The following is an 18,929-nucleotide window of genomic DNA, read 5'->3' on the forward strand; positions in this document are numbered from 1 at the left end:
TGCCTTGTATTATTGATAGTATATGCGCTGTAACTGTTAACAAAATGTATTTGTACAACATATGTAAACTCCCTATGACGACATCGATTGCATAAAAATGCTCAAAGATGGATCAAAATAATTAAATAAATAATTGAAATGAATCGGTACATGTTTTGGAGCATATGTTTACTAGACACTTATATAGTTCTTGTTTTGGTCCACACTGCTATCTTTATCAAATCAAATGAAATGGAGTTTTGGTTCACCCTGTATGAATTGAAGCTCCCTGCTCACTAACATCTGTATGTTACGATTATTCTCAGGCACTACTACAAGACTTTTGATATGGCTTTTACCAGTAAGTAGTAATTTACGAGGAAGGTTAGTGTGTATAAACATTTCGTACCAACTGGGTGAGCTATAACACTCTGGAGCTGTGAAAACGATGCCTTTGCCATCTAGCGATGTCTGGCGCTAGGTCGACAGACTACCGCGTCAGTCATCGCAGATAGTTTCGAAGTCGGCCGGCGTGGCGCTACTGTCTGAGACATATATCCTACTTTCGTGACAGACTGACAGTTATGGTTTGCGCTTGGAGCGTAAATAGTGCTGACTTGTTGACATTCGCGAGCGGATTGTTGAAGCGTAATTTCGATGAAGTGTGTGCTTATATTTCATGTTTTGCTCAGTTGCATCTCAATTTAGTTTTAATCTTTTTTATAATGCCTCGACGAAAACCAAATATAGGACACCATACCAATGATGGTAAAAGAATGCGCTTGATACGAAACGCACGACTTGCTTTAGTGCGTGATGAACATAGGAATCTAAGAAGAGAAGTTTGTAAGGTAAGTGTAGATTTTTTGTTGTGTACTATTTATAGTATTCAGGTATGTTAAATTTTGTCTTATTTGGCATCAGAACAATAAGTGTCATTCTGTCGAAGACAATTCACAAAATCGGAATGAGTGCCAGGGTGGTGTTAGTGTGAATATGTTCTGTTCGTCTCGGCGCTCCCGTCTTAAACAGCAGCAGAGGTTAAAAGTGTGGTGACAGAAGCGTAATATTTTCCAAATTGTTTGTAGAGCAATAAGTTTTGCACTGATGCACAATCCTTTACTGTTGTGGCTATGTAAATGCGAATTTTTTTCGTATTCGAAAATTCATTGCAGACCAGTAGTAGCTCCTCTGTCGTTTCCTCCTCCTGAATGGGCAGTGGATTTCAATTTCGGGGTTATTTGGTACCAGACTGCCCACTGATTGGGCTTGAGGTATATTATGAAAGCAGTTGTTGGTTGATAAGTACTGCGTAATAGGTCAATTAAATGTCACAGCCATATCTTTGGGTATTCGGAATTAATCTAGGTATTAGTTGGGGTGCATAGGGTAAGATTTTGTGTATTTGACCTTAACGAGCAATGTTTCAAGTGAATTCGTTTTTTGTGAATATATTTTTTTTTTTTCTTTTTTTTTTTTAAATGGCTGGGAATGGAAACCCGACTCGTTCAATGTCCTTCATTCGTGAAATCCACGGTGACAGGTTCAGAGCTGTGGCGTTTCCTATGCTTCACTCTTGGTGTCGCCACATTTGTTGGATACACTGACTAGTTAAAACAGTTGCCTAGCGGCATGAAGTGTGATTTCACGTTGTGGAAGTGACATTTGTTGTTTGGTGAGAAGATTATGGCTATGAAAGGTAGCAAATGCGCCGTTCCAGGTTGTTCGAATTATAAATTACAAAAGGATAAATCATTTTATAGATTTCCCAAGGATAAGGAGCTGTAAGTGCATAGTATGTACCACTTTGAGCTTCTTGAATTTTTAAAAAAAATGCCGATTGATTGATTCTCTACTTTCTAGATGTAAGCAGTGGGTTATTTTAACTCAGAAACCCGGTTTAGCTGAAGTGTTCAAAAGCCGAGGGCCAGAATATGTTTATCGAACGTACACTGTATGCTCGGACCATTTTCAGGAAAAAGATTTCCGGAACAAGATATGGTTAAGCCAAGGGTGAGCAATCGAGACGTAATGCAGCGCTTGTTTCATTCAGGCTACATCAGACTCATTAGAGTATATACTTATTTATGGGTGTCTAATGTTTTCTCATTGTCATTGCAGTCTTTGGCGTGGTGCGATACCTTCGCGGTTGTTACCCAAACCTAAACAAACTGTACCAGACAGTGGAAGAAATGGGGAAGTGGCGACAGTGTTAAGTGACATGAACAGTGTACAAAATGATTCAGCCACAAATCAAATGGCGAGGGGATTCTCTGCAGAACGGGAGTCAGCAGAAATATACTTAGCAGAAAATCAGTATTGTTTTCAGAGTTGTACGCCAGAACCTCACCAGGTAAGACGTACCAGAGCAAGACGAGGGGGATGCTAACAGGTTTCAAATATCATTAGTAATGACTATAAGAAAATTACCTTTGCTAGTGACAATGTTGTGGAGTGAAAAATTTATCCCCGCCTAGCTTCAGTCGTAAACCAAATGTCACCCTTGACATCTTTGGAAGACGGTCACCATAGATAAGCCATTCTGTTAGCAGCTGTAATTCTAAATAATCAAAGTCCCCAGGTTTTCTTGAATACTGCCATGGTTGTGTTCAGGGCATTGGAAATTTGAGTAGGTAGTATAGCTAGCCTTAAAATTTCCTCAATATATTATATAGAATGCATTGACTGATTCTTGAGAGCAGCCAATCTTCCCCAAGAATTAATATTATTACTACTATTTATCTGAGTATTACTACATATTAATGAAGCAACCATCATAACTGACGCATTGCATAAACCTTACAGTTTGGAATATATGTATTGTAAGTCAATAATACATTATTAAAACATTGGTTAGTACATAGCTTAACAAATGGAAGGCACTTAAAGCTTTGCATAGTTTGAGGTAGTAGCTGCTTAAATTAATGAAATTCAGGGCAGTATTAGTAATTTAACACCACTTGTTGATTTAAATGTGTGTTTTAGTCTTTCTGTATGTCCACTCTGCAACATCAGTGCCATTACCTGAAAATTGAGGATTTTTTGTTATTAACTTTACCAGTGGAAATGACTGTGTTTAAGAAGACAAGACAATTGATATTTAAGTACTAAAGCTGGAAAGTGAGTTATGTTTTAAAAATGGGCAGCAGAGGATGTCTGTCCTGTCTTTGTGTGCTAAAGCTTTATTTAATAACTTATGCTAAAGATTTTGTAGGTTATAATGGTTGCAACTGAAGACATATTGACTGAAAACTGCTGGTACTGTATGCTGGGTGAAGATAATTTGCAGTTTTCTTGCTTCTTACTTGGCGTTATTCTGGCCGCGTTATTGTTCGGGCCATGTTGTTATGGAGTAGTAGAAACTGTTGGAATCAGTCCATAACAGTAATTCGGAACTGATGTGTTGTGAAAGACTGCACAGTACTCTGTCCATATTGTCGAATCTCGTAATTTTTGAAGATGTGAATGTGGAAATACGGAAGCGTCCGATCCAACCCGTCGGCTTTGACCCATGACGTCACAAATATGGCGGAAACAACCATAAACGACAATTCGAATATGGCGGATATAAAAACGTTGCATACGTATCACAAAGACGAAAACACATAGAAAAACAACACACACAAAGGTTTCACAAGAACAATCTGCTAACATTGATAGCAAACAAAGATAATAATAAACAAGTGGTACTCAAGGTCAGGCAGGGGGAGGGGGGCTGCGCCCCCCCCCCCCCCCCCCCCCGCCAAAAAAAAAAACTCCCAACCTAACCTCGTATTCAGGGCTACACTACAGATCAATGTGTAAGTCAATCAAAAGATAAAAGAAACAAATAAAAAAAAATAAAAAAACAATATTGATTCATTAGACATAACGAGTAGCGACAAAACATATAGACCATAAAGATTGAACAATCTAATGGCAAACTGATAAAAGCCTCATAGACGACGTTAAAACAAAAAGTACAGTAAAAAGGTAAACTATATATTACAGGCCCTAAAACTCCTACTAAGGTAACGTCAACGAGGCAACATCTACTAACACGCCACACTCACAAACCAAACTCCGCGCCGTAATGACGTCACACACCACAACACCCTTACGTCACGGGTCAAAGCCGACGCATGAGATCGGATGTTTCTGTTGACCCGTGAATGTTTTTGTTAGCAGAGTTATTTGCTGGTGGTATCTGATTGGAACTGCAAGATTTGTTGGACACTTTAGCAAGTTTAACAAAGTTGCACAAACTATTGTACTACACAGCCCACAGAATAAAGAAAAAGAGTGACCAGAGCAGCGCAAAAGGTATTTACAGTTTAGGTATAGATTCTAAATTCTCACATCCCCCACTAGAATCGTGCCTAAAAACAAGGAGTTAATAAACAAAAAACTACATTGTTCAATGGAAAATCTCATAAAGATGTGAAACAAATACTAACAAAGAGATAGAGGGGCTGGCCAGTACTTACCTCAGTTCAGTACAGCTAATAGATACACAAAACACAACAGAAAATTTACATGCCTAGCTTTCGGAACTTTGTTTCTTCAGCAGGGAGGGGAGAGGGGGAAGAAGGGACAGTGGATTCAGTTACTCACAACTCAGGTTATGAAGCAACAGGGAAAGGTAAACAGGGAGGGTAGTAAGGATGGAGGTATGGTTGTCAGAAGGAAGCCAAAGATATTCTATTGTAAGTACTGTGCCAGCTTCAAACCAAAGAGGATGCATACAGAAGTAAAGAGGTATATAGTATAAAGATAAACACAACTATGTAGGAAGAAAAGATGCATGAATGGCTAAAGAGGAGAGGAAAAAAGAAGACTGAAGAGTAAATGGGAGTGAGGTTGGTTAACGTAGGTTCAGTTCAGGGGGATGGCGGGATGAAAGGATGTGTTGGAGTGAAAGTTCCCATCTCCACAGTTCAGAGGGACTGGTGTTGGGTGGGAGAAGCCAAATGGCACGTATGTTGTAGCAGGTTACTAGGTCCCTAGAATTATGCAGGATGACATACTCTGCTACTGTGTATCGGACATCTCCTAGATGGACAGTTCGTCTGTGCCAGTTCATGCGCTCAGCCGGTTTAGTTGTCGTCATACCGTTGTATAAGGCTGTGCAGTACAGGCATGTCAGTTGATAAATGACATGTGTCGTTTCACATGTGGCCCTGCCTCGAATTGTGTATGTTTTACCAGTAGCGGGGCTGGAGTAGGTGGTCGTGGGGGTATGTATGGGACAGGTTTTGCAGCAGGGTCGGTTAGAGGGGTAGGAACCGCTGGGTAGAGAAGGTGGTCTGGGAATATTACGGAGGTTAGGGGGGCGGCGAAAGGCAACTCTGGGTGGTGTGGGGAGAATATTGTCAAGGGATGATCTCATTTCAGGGCTTTACTTGAGAAAGTCATATCCCTGGCGGAGTAATTTGTTGATGTATTCGAGGCCAGGATGATATTGGGTGACAAGGGGGATGCTTCTGTGTGGTCTGGGGGTAGGAACATTGTTGTTGAACGGGGAGGAATGTATTGCTCGGGAGATCTGTTTGTGGACAAGGTCTGCAGGATAGTTGCGGGAGAGGAAAGCACTGGTCAGGTTATTGGTGTAATTGTTGAGGGATTCGTCACTGGAGCAGATACGTTTGCCACGAATACATAGGCTGTAGGGAAGGGAACGTTTGATGTGGAATGGATGGCTGCTATCAAAGTGAAGGTACTGTTTGTGGGTTTGGTGTGGACAGAGGTGTGGATGTGAGCTTCAACAAGATGGTCAACTCGTAAAATATTCCATCATTCCTGAGCTTACTGATAAAAATTCTTGCTAATCGTAACTGGGGCATCAAACTTAGTTAAGAGTCCTGTAGACGTGGGAAGTAACAGCCAGATAGCCACTTTCAGTGCTTCATTGCATTATCTAGAAGCAACACAAAAAAGGTAATGACTGTAGAAAAAGAAAGCACCATGGTGTGCAAGGGGTAACTTAGGCAGATAGGCATATTCAGTCAGCAGAAACTTGTGAGTGCAAAATACACACACGTAATGGCTAGTCTAATACACCTTTGGAAAATGAATGGGCACTAATAAGGAGAAAGAAACAGCTCAATTTTTTTAGTAAAAATATGAACCAACAAAGCCAGAAGCAATGCTAAACCAGAAAACTTACTTAAATGATGATAACTTACTTGTGAAGAAACTGCCCCACGAGCACAAAGATGGTGTATTTACAATACTGTGAATACTCTCGTGCCAGTAGTTAGACTGCCTGACAAGTATTGAAGCCCGTGGGGCTGTAGTAAGAAAAGACTCCTGAGGTGGCACTTTAGAACTTAACTGATGGCTTCAGTAAAATAATTAATAAATAATTTAGGTGGCAACTATCATTTAAACATGCACATAATTATAGCAAAAAAATGTTTGATGTTTCAAAGAGACTTTTCCATTTATGAGATTTGTTGGCTTGAAAGAAAAAGATATGGCTAAAAATTTCAAACTCTTCCAACAAATTCAGTTTCTGGCCTTTGTTGGCCATGTGAAGGATTTTAAGGATTTCTAAATCTGGGGGCTCATGGCTGGAAGATTTGAGGTGCTGGGCAAAAGGGTAATTTTTACTGACCTTTTTTGTCAGTTAATTAGCAGCTTACCACCTGGTGAGCCTTTTCTCACTGTCGCTCCACAGGGCTTCGACACTTGCTCGGCAGTCTAGTTCCCAGCGTGACAGCGCGTGCTCACAGTATTGTAAACGGACCGTATTTGTGTTTTCGGGACAGTTTCTTCGTGGGTAACTTCATATCGTTAAAGATAGTTTTCCTGCTTAGTGTTGTTTCATATTTTTACTAAAAATTTTAGCTGTTTCTTTATCCTCATTAGTGCTGATTCATTTGCCAAAGGTGTATTAACCTAGCCATTATGAGTGTATTTTCCACTTGTGAGTTTTTTCTGCTGACTGAATATGCCTAGTTGCCTAAGTTAGGTACCACTCACAAGCTTTAGTAGCGTTCTTTTTCCTACTGTCATCACATTTTTTTGTGTTACTTCAAGATGATGTAATGAAGCATTGACAGTGGCTATCTTGCTGTTATCTCCCAGTTCTATGGGACTCTTAATTACATTCGACACCTCAGTTAAGATTAGCAAGAATTTTTATCGGTAAGCTCAGGTGTGGCGCAATATTTTGCACTGAAATTTATGCCTCTCACAACTCGTGAAGCACAAATGTGGCCCTGTGCTCTATAGTTCAATCAGTGTATGTCTTCCACTTATTATTTTTAATTTATTCATTCGTTATTGCCGTAAATAGCAATTTATACCAACACCAGTTTGTAATGTCCCCAGATTCTCTGGTGATATCTAGAACAGGTGAAACATGTCACCAGTGAAGATTAAATAAACCAGTCTTTTGCAACCAAGATTGTTTTCCTGTCCTAAAGATGTATTACGGTTGTGCACCAGTGCCACTGCGATAGTCGTGGAATGGATTGATTTTAATTACTTTAGTCTGGGTGGAGTCCAGGTAGCGAGTATGCATAACAGCACAACTAGTGGCAAATTAAGACGAAGACAGAACCAGTTGTCAAAATATTTTGCATAAAATGGAATCGACTGAACAGCTGAAACTAACAAAACTTGAGAGGTGGCATTTCAGTTTCACTGAATGTATTTTGCTTAAAGATAAACTGAGCAACACACACACACACACACACACACACACACACACACACACACACACACAAAAAACCAACCTACTCTCTTCCAATAAAGTGTTGATCTGTCTGTAATGGTAGTTGGTAGTGATATTATGTTTTCCATTGATAATTCTGTTAAATTAATGTGAAGTTTTTCTTTTTTGCAGCCATGTGAGAGTATAACTGTGAAGGTGGAACAGGAGCCTGAATATGGAGGGAACTCCTGTGATAAGCACAGACCACAGGTAAGGCTCTGCTGAAAAGGAAAGGAGTGGTTGTGTTGAAAGTACAAACACAGCATACAAATTCCATTGTGAAAGTAATTTCAACAGAATGTCATCATGTCCAATATATTTAGTTTTCTCTAATTTAGTCACAGCCCCATCTGCGGGGGTGAATATACAGGGTTTTTCACAATGAAAGTGTCATGTTGTAGTGTTATGTGCCATTTAGAGAAACATCATTTCCCCCTCCCTATTTATAGCAAGGAAATATGATTGTGACAAAATAGTATTAGGTAGGGAAGAGGTCACGAAACACCTATCGTGTGCTATCATTTTTTCACGTTTGTGAGGAGCTGTGTGGTTTGAGGAACCAGTAAGCACTACGGGGAGTAAACATCTCAGCTGCTGTGGGAGAGGCCTTTCATGTTTTGGCGGTCTCTGGCCCGTCAAGGAGTAGACACTCTACCCACGGATGTATACAGCAACAAACAAAGTAAGTTCTAAAATGCAATGTTACTTACTTCTTGTCAATTCTTAAAGGCAAATGTTGTATTTATATTATATCTGCTCAAAGTTACAAAGTAATCATGATCTGTACATCCACTGAAACAAATACAAGACAATCAGTGATGAAATGTTTACTCGATTTTGTAATTAGAGTAGATATTGTTTTTCCTTCCTCCAATAAGGGCTTCAAAGGAGAAAAGTTGAAGTCTTTAAAGGCTACACACAATTCTACAGAGGTACTTCTTTCAGGACCTCCACATAAAGAAGGTAATTAACGGTTACAGAGTTACAGTAGAGTTAAATTAACACGCGATACATCAGGTGACAGAGATGAAATGTGTGTGTGTGTTCTGACACGTCAGTGTCCCACTTTGTGCGGAAACCAATACCCGTGCAGGCAGGCTCCAGTTACTGCATATTCTCCGGCTCACTTCTGCTCGGACTGAGAGAGGTAGTGTACCGGTTCGGATCGAACCGGGCGAGTCGGGAGCGGCCTCGGAAACAGTCCGAGGAAATTGTTGCTCACAGAGCTGTGTACCAGTTCACACTGAAACCTTACACAGCAGTGGTAGTGCATTGGCTGGCAGACTCCTCTGTCGGACGGTGTCAGTACCGCAGCTGGCTACTGCAGTCTGTGCTCGATAGAGAGGTTGATCCTGAAAGGCTTTTTTTTTTTTTCTGGAGGAGAGTGACTGCTTTTTATCAGAGTATCTGAACTTGCAAAACAATCGACGTTTCAGTTCTGCAGTCCTCGTCAGTTTGCCCTTAAGTTACTGCCAAAAATGAGTTACAGCACAATATTCCAACTTCATCGGTGAGCTGTGCAATTTAGTTCTGGCTCCTCTAGAGGTGTACTACGGTACTGTGGTGTGACGATCTCAGTGTACTGGGATGGCAAACAAACAGATATGTAATTAACCGTTTTCAAATTTATTAATTAAAACTTCGGCTGCTGTTCATAAAAATGAATATTCATAACAAGAAGTTACTCATGACTTTCAGCATGGCTCATTTATTTATTTATCTGGTTCCTGCTATTGCCAATTTGATGTGACAGTAACCTGTTGTGGTGGCTTCTCAGCTATATTTTGGAGACTGTATGAAAATACGAATGCTGATACTGCAAAGACTAGTAAACAAGTTTTTAAATTTGTAGAGAATGTCTCGATAGCACAGGCACCAGCCTCATACCAGTCGGCACTAGAATGCTAGTGACAGTGTTGCATTCACTCACTCTCTGTCAACACGTGTCAGTACTGAAGTGTTGCCATTGGCTCACTTTTGTCATGTTTAGTCATTTCTTATCTTTTAGTTGTATTTTCTTGTTAGAAGCCTATTATTCACTTCTGCATTTTGGGGTGATACGGATTACTTGGTAACAGGTGGAAAGGGAGAGGGCCGAGGGGAGGGGGGGGATTGACTTGCCAGAAAAGTGTTTTTGCCAGTTTGAATTTTGCAGTCTTTGCAAGTGAAAATGTGAACGTTTGATTTATTTAAAAGGTAAAAAAGTGTGAAAAATGTCACTTTTGACATGTGTAAAAATAAAAGTTAAACAAATGATTTCTTCTTCCTTTTAGAATTAATTATGATCTCAATGGGCCTCTTTGGTAAAGAATATTTTTCTCTTTAAATCATTAATGCTCTTCTTTTGAGGTACATGTTGTCACATCTTCAATAAACTTAATAATGTAATTGGATAGATAAAAAATCTACTCGCCAAGCGGCAGCTTAATGTGCACGCGAAGGACAGTTGTAGAGTACGGTTGGACGGTTGCTGAGTAGATTTTTTGTCTATCCAATTAAATTTTGTCTTAAAAAAACGTACTTACTTTTTCTCTAAATTTTGTCTCTCTTATTACAATTTTTAAATTTAAAAAGAAAGATGATGAGACTTACCAAACAAAAGCGCTGGCAGGTCGATACACACAGACAAACACAAACATACACACCCGTACTCTCTGCTGGAAATATCACTTTGCCACGAAGAAAAATGATCCTAATCCTACTCCTAATGATCCAACTCCCCAAGACACTAACCAAATTGAACCATGCCTGGAACAGTTCCGTCCTCCGTCACAGCGGGACCCACCTCCTCTTCCTCAAAATCGCCCTCTCCTAACCTTCCAGGAATTTCTGACTTCCAGCCTTGCCTCTCAATCCTTCTTAAAAAACCTTAATCCTACTCCCAACATCACCACTGCTGAAGCCCAGGCTATCCGTGATCTGAAGGCTGACCGATCCATCGTCATTCTTCCGGCTGACAAGGGTTCCACAACTGTGGTACTTGATCGTCGGGAGTATGTGACTGAGGGACTGCGTCAGCTTTCAGACAACACTACTTACAAAGTTTGCCAAGGCAATCCCATTCCTGATGTCCAGGCGGAGCTTCAAGGAATCCTCAGAACCTTAGGCCCCCTACAAAACCTTTCACCCGACTCCATCAACCTCCTGACCCCACCAACACCCCGCACCCCTACCTTCTACCTTCTTCCCAAAATTCACAAACCCAATCATCCCGGCAGTCCCATTGTAGCTGGTTACCAAGCCCCCACCGAACGCATCTCTGCCTACGTAGATCAACACCTTCAACCCATTACATGCAGTCTCCCATCCTTCATCAAAGACTCCAACCACTTTCTCGAACGCCTGGAATCCCTACCCAGTCTGTTACCCCCGGAAACCATCCTTGTAACCATTGATGCCACTTCCTTATACACAAATATTCCGCATGTCCAGGGCCTCGCTGCGATGGAGCACTTCCTTTCACGCCGATCACCTGCCGCCCTACCTAAAACCTCTTTCCTCATTACCTTAGCCAGCTTCATCCTGACCCACAACTTCTTCACTTTTGAAGGCCAGACATACCAACAATTAAAGGGAACAGCCATGGGTACCAGGATGGCCCCCTCGTATGCCAACCTATTCATGGGTCGCTTAGAGGAAGCCTTCTTGGTTACCCAGGCCTGCCAACCCGAAGTTTGGTACAGATTTATTGATGACGTTTTCATGATCTGGACTCACAGTGAAGAAGAACTCCAGAATTTCCTCTCCAACCTCAACTCCTTTGGTTCCATCAGATTCACCTGGTCCCACTCCAAATCCCATGCCACTTTCCTTGACGTTGACCTCCACCTGTCCAATGGCCAGCTACACACGTCCGTCCACATCAAACCCACCAACAAGCAACAGTACCTCCATTATGACAGCTGCCACCCGTTCCACATCAAACGGTCCCTTCCCTACAGCCTAGGTATTCGTGGCAAACGAATCTGCTCCAGTCCGGAATCCTTGAACCACTACACCAACAACCTGAAAACAGCTTTTGCATCCCGTAACTACCCTCCCGACCTGGTACACAAGCAAATAACCAGAGCCACTTCCTCATCTCCTCAAACCCGGAACCTTCCACAGAAGAACCCCAAAAGTGCCCCACTTGTGACAGGATACTTTCCGGGACTGGATCAGATTCTGAATGTGGCTCTCCAGCAGGGATACGACTTCCTCAAATCCTGCCCTGAAATGAGATCCATCCTTCATGAAATCCTCCCCACTCCACCAAGAGTGTCTTTCCGCCGTCCACCTAACCTTCGCAACCTTTTAGTTCATCCCTATGAAATCCCCAGACCACCTTCCCTACCCTCTGGCTCCTACCCCTGTAACCGCCCCCGGTGTAAAACCTGCCCCATGCACCCTCCCACCACCACCTACTCCAGTCCTGTAACCCGGAAGGTGTACACGATCAAAGGCAGAGCCACGTGTGAAAGCACCCACGTGATTTACCAACTGACCTGCCTACACTGTGAAGCGTTCTATGTGGGAATGACCAGCAACAAACTGTCCATTCGCATGAATGGACACAGGCAGACAGTGTTTGTTGGTAATGAGGATCACCCTGTGGCTAAACATGCCTTGGTGCACGGCCAGCACATCTTGGCACAGTGTTACACCGTCCGGGTTATCTGGATACTTCCCACTAACACCAACCTGTCAGAACTCCGGAGATGGGAACTTGCCCTTCAGCATATCCTCTCTTCTCGCTATCCGCCAGGCCTCAATCTCCGCTAATTTCTAATTTCAATTTGCCGCCGCTCGTACCTCACCTGTCTTTCAACATCATCTTTGCCTTTGTACATCCGCCCCGACTGACATCTCTGCCCAAACTCTTTGCCTTTACAAATGTCTGCTTGTGTCTGTGTATATGAGGATGGATATGTGTGTGTGTGCGAGTGTATACCTGTCCTTTTTTCCCTCCTTTTTTCCCCCTAAGGTAAGTCTTTCCGCTCCCGGGATTGGAATGACTCCTTACCCTCTCCCTTAAAACCCAAATCCTTTTGTCTTTCCCTCTCCTTCCCTCTTTCCTGACGAGGCAACCATTGGTTGCGAAAGCTAGATTTTGTGTGTATGTTTGTGTTTGTCTGTGTGTCTATCGACCTGCCAGCGCTTTTGTTTGGTAAGTCTCATCATCTTTCTTTTTAAATTTATTTTTCCCACGTGGATCGTTTCCCTCTATTATATTTATTACAATTTTTTTTACATCCAAAACCTGTTGCAAAATTACAGTGGTGCAACTGAAACATGATTACTTTATGATTCTGGTTTATGATGCTCTTATCAGCAAAGTCAGTCACTAGACTGACGTGGGAGCAGTGAAATAAAAGAAAAACTGGAATAATCGCGAAGTATTGCATTGTTTGTAGCAGATTATTATGAAATCCAAACATAAGAGACATAAAATGCTGGCTGCCGCAGGATTCTACATTCACATTCCTGCTCTGCATGCTGTAGGGTACAGCGTACCAGTGGTGCACAGAATGTTTCCTGTTTCACTTCCAAATGGTGCCAGGAACTCTCTCTATGCTTCTGCCAAAGCCCTCATTTCTCTTGTCATGCTCCTTAAACAAAATGTATGTTGACAGCAGTGGAATCATTCCGCAATCAGCCACAAATGTCAGCTCTCTAAATCTGGTAAGTACTGTTTTGTGTAAAGTTAGTAGTCTTCGATCCAGGAATTTTAACTGGAGTTCATGAAGCATTTCTGTAATACTCTCGCATCGATCAGATCTGTCGGTAAAAAATCTAGCAGCACACCTCTGAATTGCTACAATGTCTTCCTGTAATGCAGCCTGGTGAGAAACCCAAACACCGACACAGCACTCGAGAATGGGTCCCACTAGTCTTCTACTCTGTAAGTGAGCCACACTTTCCTACATTTCTCCCAATAAAGCAAAAGTTGTCCATTTGCATTCCTTACTACCAATCTTATGTGCTCATTCCATTTTGCATCTTTTAGCAAAGTCTGTTTATTCTAATCTTCACACGGAAGTGTTATGAATATCTCCTAAGTAGCTCTATAATGCAGACTACACAATATTCTTTCTTACAGATGTTACTATTCAATTACCTGTTGCTGGGCTCACAACAATTGTCATAAATACTGTTTCCTTCAGAAACAATGTAAGGATTTTATGCCATTGTAGATACCTCAGTTTCATTTGTGTTGTTCTTGCAATAAAATACACGGTGTACAACTTTGCTTTCACCATTTGCCGATAGGTGGCGACAACGGTGAGCAGCGCTCGAAAGAAACAGATCGCAGGCGTAAGGCAGTTAGCTTGGGCCTCGGTCAACATAACCTCATTCAAACATTAGTCGAATTGTGTCTGCATCGTGAAGTTGTTCTCGATTGAAAATGTCAGTTTACGAGCCTAATTCTTGTCATTTACGGGAGGTGTTACTGTTTTGTTTCAGTATCAAGAAAACAGTGGCTGAGTCTCATCAAATGCTCTCGGGTATGTACGGTAAGGATGCTATTAGAGAAAGAACATGTCGTGAGTGGTCTCAACGCTCGAAGTACGATGATTTTTAACATCGTAGACTGGCATAGTGGTGGAAGATAGAAAGTTTTCGAAGATGCAGTGTTGGAGACATTGCGGAGTGAAGACTCGTGTCAAACTCGAGATGAATTGGCACGATTAGTGGGAGTGACACAGTGAGCTGTTTCAAAAAGTCTCAAGGCTGTGGGCATGATTCAGAAAGAAGGAACTTGGGTCCCGTGTGAGATGAAACCGAGAGACATTGAATGGCGTTTGTGTGTTTGTGAACAGTTGCTTCAGAGGGAAAAACGGAAGGGATTTCTTAATCGGATTGTGAGCGGGGACAAAAAATGGGTTCATTACGATAACCGTAAACCCAAAAAATCATGGGGTATCCCAGCCATGCTTCCACATCAACAGCCAAACCGAATATTCACAGCTCAGAGATTGTGCTTTGCATTTGGTGGGACCAGCTTGGCGTCATGTACTATGAGGTGTTAAATCTGAGTGAAACAATCACGGGTGCTCATTATCGAACACAGTTAATGCATTTGAGCAGAGTATTAAAGACAAATGGCTGCCATACAGCAAGAGGCACGATAAGCTGATTTTGCAGCACGACAACGCTCGACCTCACGTTGCAAAAGAGGTCAAAACATACTTGGAAACGTTAAAATGGGAAGTATTACCCCTTCCACTGTATTCTCCAGACATTGCTCCCTCTGACTAACCTTTTTAGTTCAATGGTGCATGGCCTGGCTGACCAGCACTTTCGATCTCATGAAGGAGTCACAAATTGGATCGATTCGTGGATTGCTTCAAGCACAATTTTTTTGACGTGGGGTTCCTACACTGCCCAAAAGAAGTGAGAAAGTAGTGGCCAGTGATACTTTGAATGATGCATGTGTAACCAATTTGTTTCATTAAAGCCTCAAATATTGGGGGGAAATAACGGCGGAAGCAAAGTTGTATACCTTTTATGTGGTTTATTTGGTACTGCAAATAATGTAGGTACTGCATTCCATACCAGTTTTTAATTTATATATAGAGGGAAACATTCCACAAAGATGCTGTAACTTACCAAATGAGAAAGTGCTGGTATACACACACACACACACACACACACACACACACACACACACACACACACACAGGTTTGGCTCAATGTGTAGCAAAAAAAAAAAACTCCAATTTATGGTGTCGGCATAAGACCCCCCCTCTCTGAAAATTTATTATTATTTGTTGATCATTTATTGCTCCTAAAAACAAGCATTAATCCTAAGATATAATAAACTATGAAGGATGTGCATATTTTTGTAATTGCTACAGTTTTTTTTACATACACTCCCTTTTGTCAAAACTACTCTACAGACAATACTGTTAATGTTTGTCAGATGTTCTACCTAATAGTGTGATTTAGTGGCCGTCAGTGCACTGCTGTTGCAGCATATGACAAAGGATTAACAGCTGTGGTGCGACCCTGAAGTGAGGTTTTATTGTGTTGCAGGAACCTGAATACATAGAAGTTAAGGGCGAGCCGCTCGAGGAGGAGGAAGCTACTGGTGAGGGTGCCACAGAGCAGGACTCTCTGTGTTTCTGATGCACATTCTCCTCAGACCTGAGCTGTCTTCGTTTGTGGTCCGAATGTGACCGTAACTGCAGGCTGGGAGGGAGCTGCACTCCGGAACTGCAGCTGCCGGAGTGTGGAACTTCACAGGTCTCCGTAAAGGAGGGGGGACAGCCTGGGTAGTTGTGTGTCAGATGTGATGAAGCTGACAGACCTGAGAGAAGAAAGCCACTGCAAACTGGAGAGAGGTCATCTCCAGCAACGGCCACAGTGAAAAGCGTCTTCTTCTATGCATTTGATGTGTGTACATATGACTATGGTTTTTACTCCTCCATATGTATTTTCCATTTTTTATTTCCTCATTTGGGGAAATATTCCCACTTTTCTATTTCATATGTTCAGGTACCATCTTCGCTAAAAATAAATGCAGAAGTTTTACTGTCTTTGCATAGGGTTGCCATAATCAGAGGACAAAATTCGGTGATTATAAAGATGTGCTTGAAATGCGGACCGATACGTTGTGCAAGTGACCATTGGTTTGCATTTCACTTGAATCTTCGACATTACTTTACAGTGGTAATTATGAAGATGTGGTTGAAACATGGAATCACACAATGTCCTTTCATCTTTCTGCACATCAGCCAAATCTTATAATTACCATAATTCAAACAGTAATTCTGTCAGCAAAGAAGTTGTAATTAACAACAATAATTAATCCAAGCATTAATGGTGTCTATAAAGGAGTGGTCAATGATGAAGAAAATTAATTGCAGTTGACATTAAATAACTTTTTAATTAAAGCACTGAACACAAATTATTAAAATGTGCACAATCATGGGGTCTAGTTTACCAGGGGATACAACCCGTCGGCTTTGAACAATGACATCACAAGTCGCCAGAGAGCATGTATTACAAAGATGAAAGAGCTGAGAAAAATGTTCAGAAACAAAGGAATGCGAGAGAGAAACTTTATTTCACATATGTAAGGGCCAGTAGTATTTTCATGTTAACAATATCGGGTATTTATATCGTAGTATTTCTCCGCAAAATAAGAGGGTTATTCCAAAAGTAAGGTCCGATTCGCCGTAACTATTGAAATTTGGCGCCAATGACAAAACACGCATGCGCGCCGACTCCCGGCAAGCCTTGCGCGTCAAACGCCGCCATTCGCTTTGTTACTGTTGCTGAGTGTAGTTCACAGTGTCACTTTACAATGTTTAAGACAATTGATCAGCCCGCCGATTGTGAAGTAAGGGCAGTGATACGGTTTTTGTCTGCAAGAAACAATTCAGCGGCGGAAATCCATCGGCAGATTACTGAAGTGTACGGTCCTAACATAATGAGCGACAGTAAAGTGCGCAAGTGGGTGCGAGCTTTTAATGAAGGACGGGATAATGTGCACGATGAACCACGGTGTGGCCGACCATCAGTGATTTCAGACGATTTGGTCAATGCGGTTGACAAAAAAATTCGTGAAGATCGCCGATTCACTATTACAGACGTAGACATGCATTTTCCGAATGTGAGTAGAACAACTTTGTACAGAATTGTCTGAACATTTGAAGTTTCACAAATTGTGTGCCCGTTGGGTTCCCAGGCTGCTTACTGAGCCCCAACGAATGAAAAAAATGGCTTTTGCTCTTGATTTTTTGGAGCGATATCATAAGGAAGGTGACAGTCTTTTAGACAAAGTTGTCACAGGGGATGAGACATGGGTTTCTCACATCACTCCAGAGTCTAAACGTCAGTCAATGCAATGGCGTCACACGTCATCGCCAGTCAAGGTCAAGGCAAAGCAGACAATCTCAACACGTAAGGTTATGGCGACTGTGTTCTGGGATAGACGTGGAGTATTGTTAGTCGACTTTATGGAGAGAGGAACAACGATTAATAAAGCCGTCTACTGCGCTACCCTGACTAAACTTCGACGTGCAATCCAGAATAAGCGACGTGGTCTTTTGTCGTCTGGAATCTTGTTGTTGCATGACAATGCCAGACCCCACACTGCAAATGAAACGCAAGCTCTGATAAAGAAATTTGGATGGGAACAGATGGACCATCCTCCTTACAGTCCGGACCTGGCGCCAAGTGATTTCCACCTGTTCCGTTACTTAAAGGAGTTTCTCGGCGGCAAGCGCTTCGACACAGATGATGAAGTGAAAGAAGCAGTTAAGGACTGGTTATCGTCACAGGCGGCCGATTTCTATAACATGGGCATTCAAAAGCTTGTTGAACGATGTGACAAATGTTTAAATAAGTATGGAAGTTATGTAGAAAAATAAAGATGTAAGGAATGTAAATAAAACAATTGTTTTGAAAAAACATTTTAGTTTTGATTTTCTTTTTTTATAACCGGACCTTACTTTTGGAATAACCCTCGTACAATGGAATCCCTATCCCCTAAATCCCTATAAGAAAAAAACCCGTCTGAAATAACAATAGAACCCTCTGCAACCTGATCTTCAATTAACCTAACCAAAACTTCCTTACTTCTATTTGATACTACTCTACATCATCACAATGCTGACGTGAAACTACTGCCACCCACACCCATAATCCCACCGGAGGTTCCCCCCTATTGTATTTCCTTTTCCCAAAATGAGATTCGACGATTTAGACCATAACGCGCCCCCCCCCCCCCCCCCCCCAAATGGCCCCGTATATTTCATATATTCCCCACAAACCTCCCTACAAAACGAGTACCAGTCTACTACGGTACGCTTACTGACACAACATTCATGCACTCACAGCACACAGGATATCTTAAACACCAACAATGTGATTTTCATTACGTCTCTTAGGGCGAGCTTAGATTTCTCGAACCACGTCCCTCGTCTAATGGACCGCCACAACCGATCTTTGCTGCAGCGCCATACGAATAAGTCGTGAGTACGGCGACTTGATACACTCGTGAGGCGCATATGTTCGCCGCACTCACGACATTGAACGTATTCCGCAATGAGACCACAATTTGCAGGAAGCAAATTGTGGTCAACATGTCTTGGCCCATGACTTCCCTTAAATCGTCCAGATTCATTGGGATAGACAAATCCATTCCTATAAAGACACTACAAATTGTTCTATAATAAAAAACTAATAATCCACATTACCTCAATATCATTACGAAAAATATTAAGTACCGTCTGAATAAGAAACAAACAATTTACTTAATTAA

General features: G+C 41.8%; 1 protein-coding gene across 1 annotated transcript; it reads left to right on the top strand.

Annotated features, from left to right (window-relative positions):
• The first annotated feature begins 1,622 nt into the window (after positions 1–1,622).
• On the top strand, positions 1,623–16,228 carry LOC126108588 (uncharacterized). Its single transcript, XM_049913883.1, has 5 exons — positions 1,623–1,763; positions 1,843–1,992; positions 2,101–2,332; positions 7,811–7,888; positions 15,695–16,228. The coding sequence occupies exons 1-5, from the start codon at positions 1,666–1,668 to the stop codon at positions 15,785–15,787; spliced, it is 651 nt and encodes a 216-aa protein (XP_049769840.1). The 5' UTR covers positions 1,623–1,665; the 3' UTR covers positions 15,788–16,228.
• Positions 16,229–18,929: the final 2,701 nt, after the last annotated feature.

The sequence above is a fragment of the Schistocerca cancellata genome, chromosome 11, assembly GCF_023864275.1.
Source record: "Schistocerca cancellata isolate TAMUIC-IGC-003103 chromosome 11, iqSchCanc2.1, whole genome shotgun sequence".
Taxonomy (NCBI): Eukaryota; Metazoa; Arthropoda; class Insecta; order Orthoptera; family Acrididae; genus Schistocerca; species Schistocerca cancellata.

Bases quoted from the DNA above. Each gene is read 5' to 3' on its own strand.
- LOC126108588 (XM_049913883.1), top strand. From the start codon at position 1,666: ATGGCTATGAAAGGTAGCAAATGCGCCGTTCCAGGTTGTTCGAATTAT. The intron at 1,993-2,100 runs GTGAGCAATCGA...TTGTCATTGCAG, and splicing joins AAGATATGGTTAAGCCAAGG to TCTTTGGCGTGGTGCGATAC. The intron at 7,889-15,694 runs GTAAGGCTCTGC...ATTGTGTTGCAG, and splicing joins GTGATAAGCACAGACCACAG to GAACCTGAATACATAGAAGT.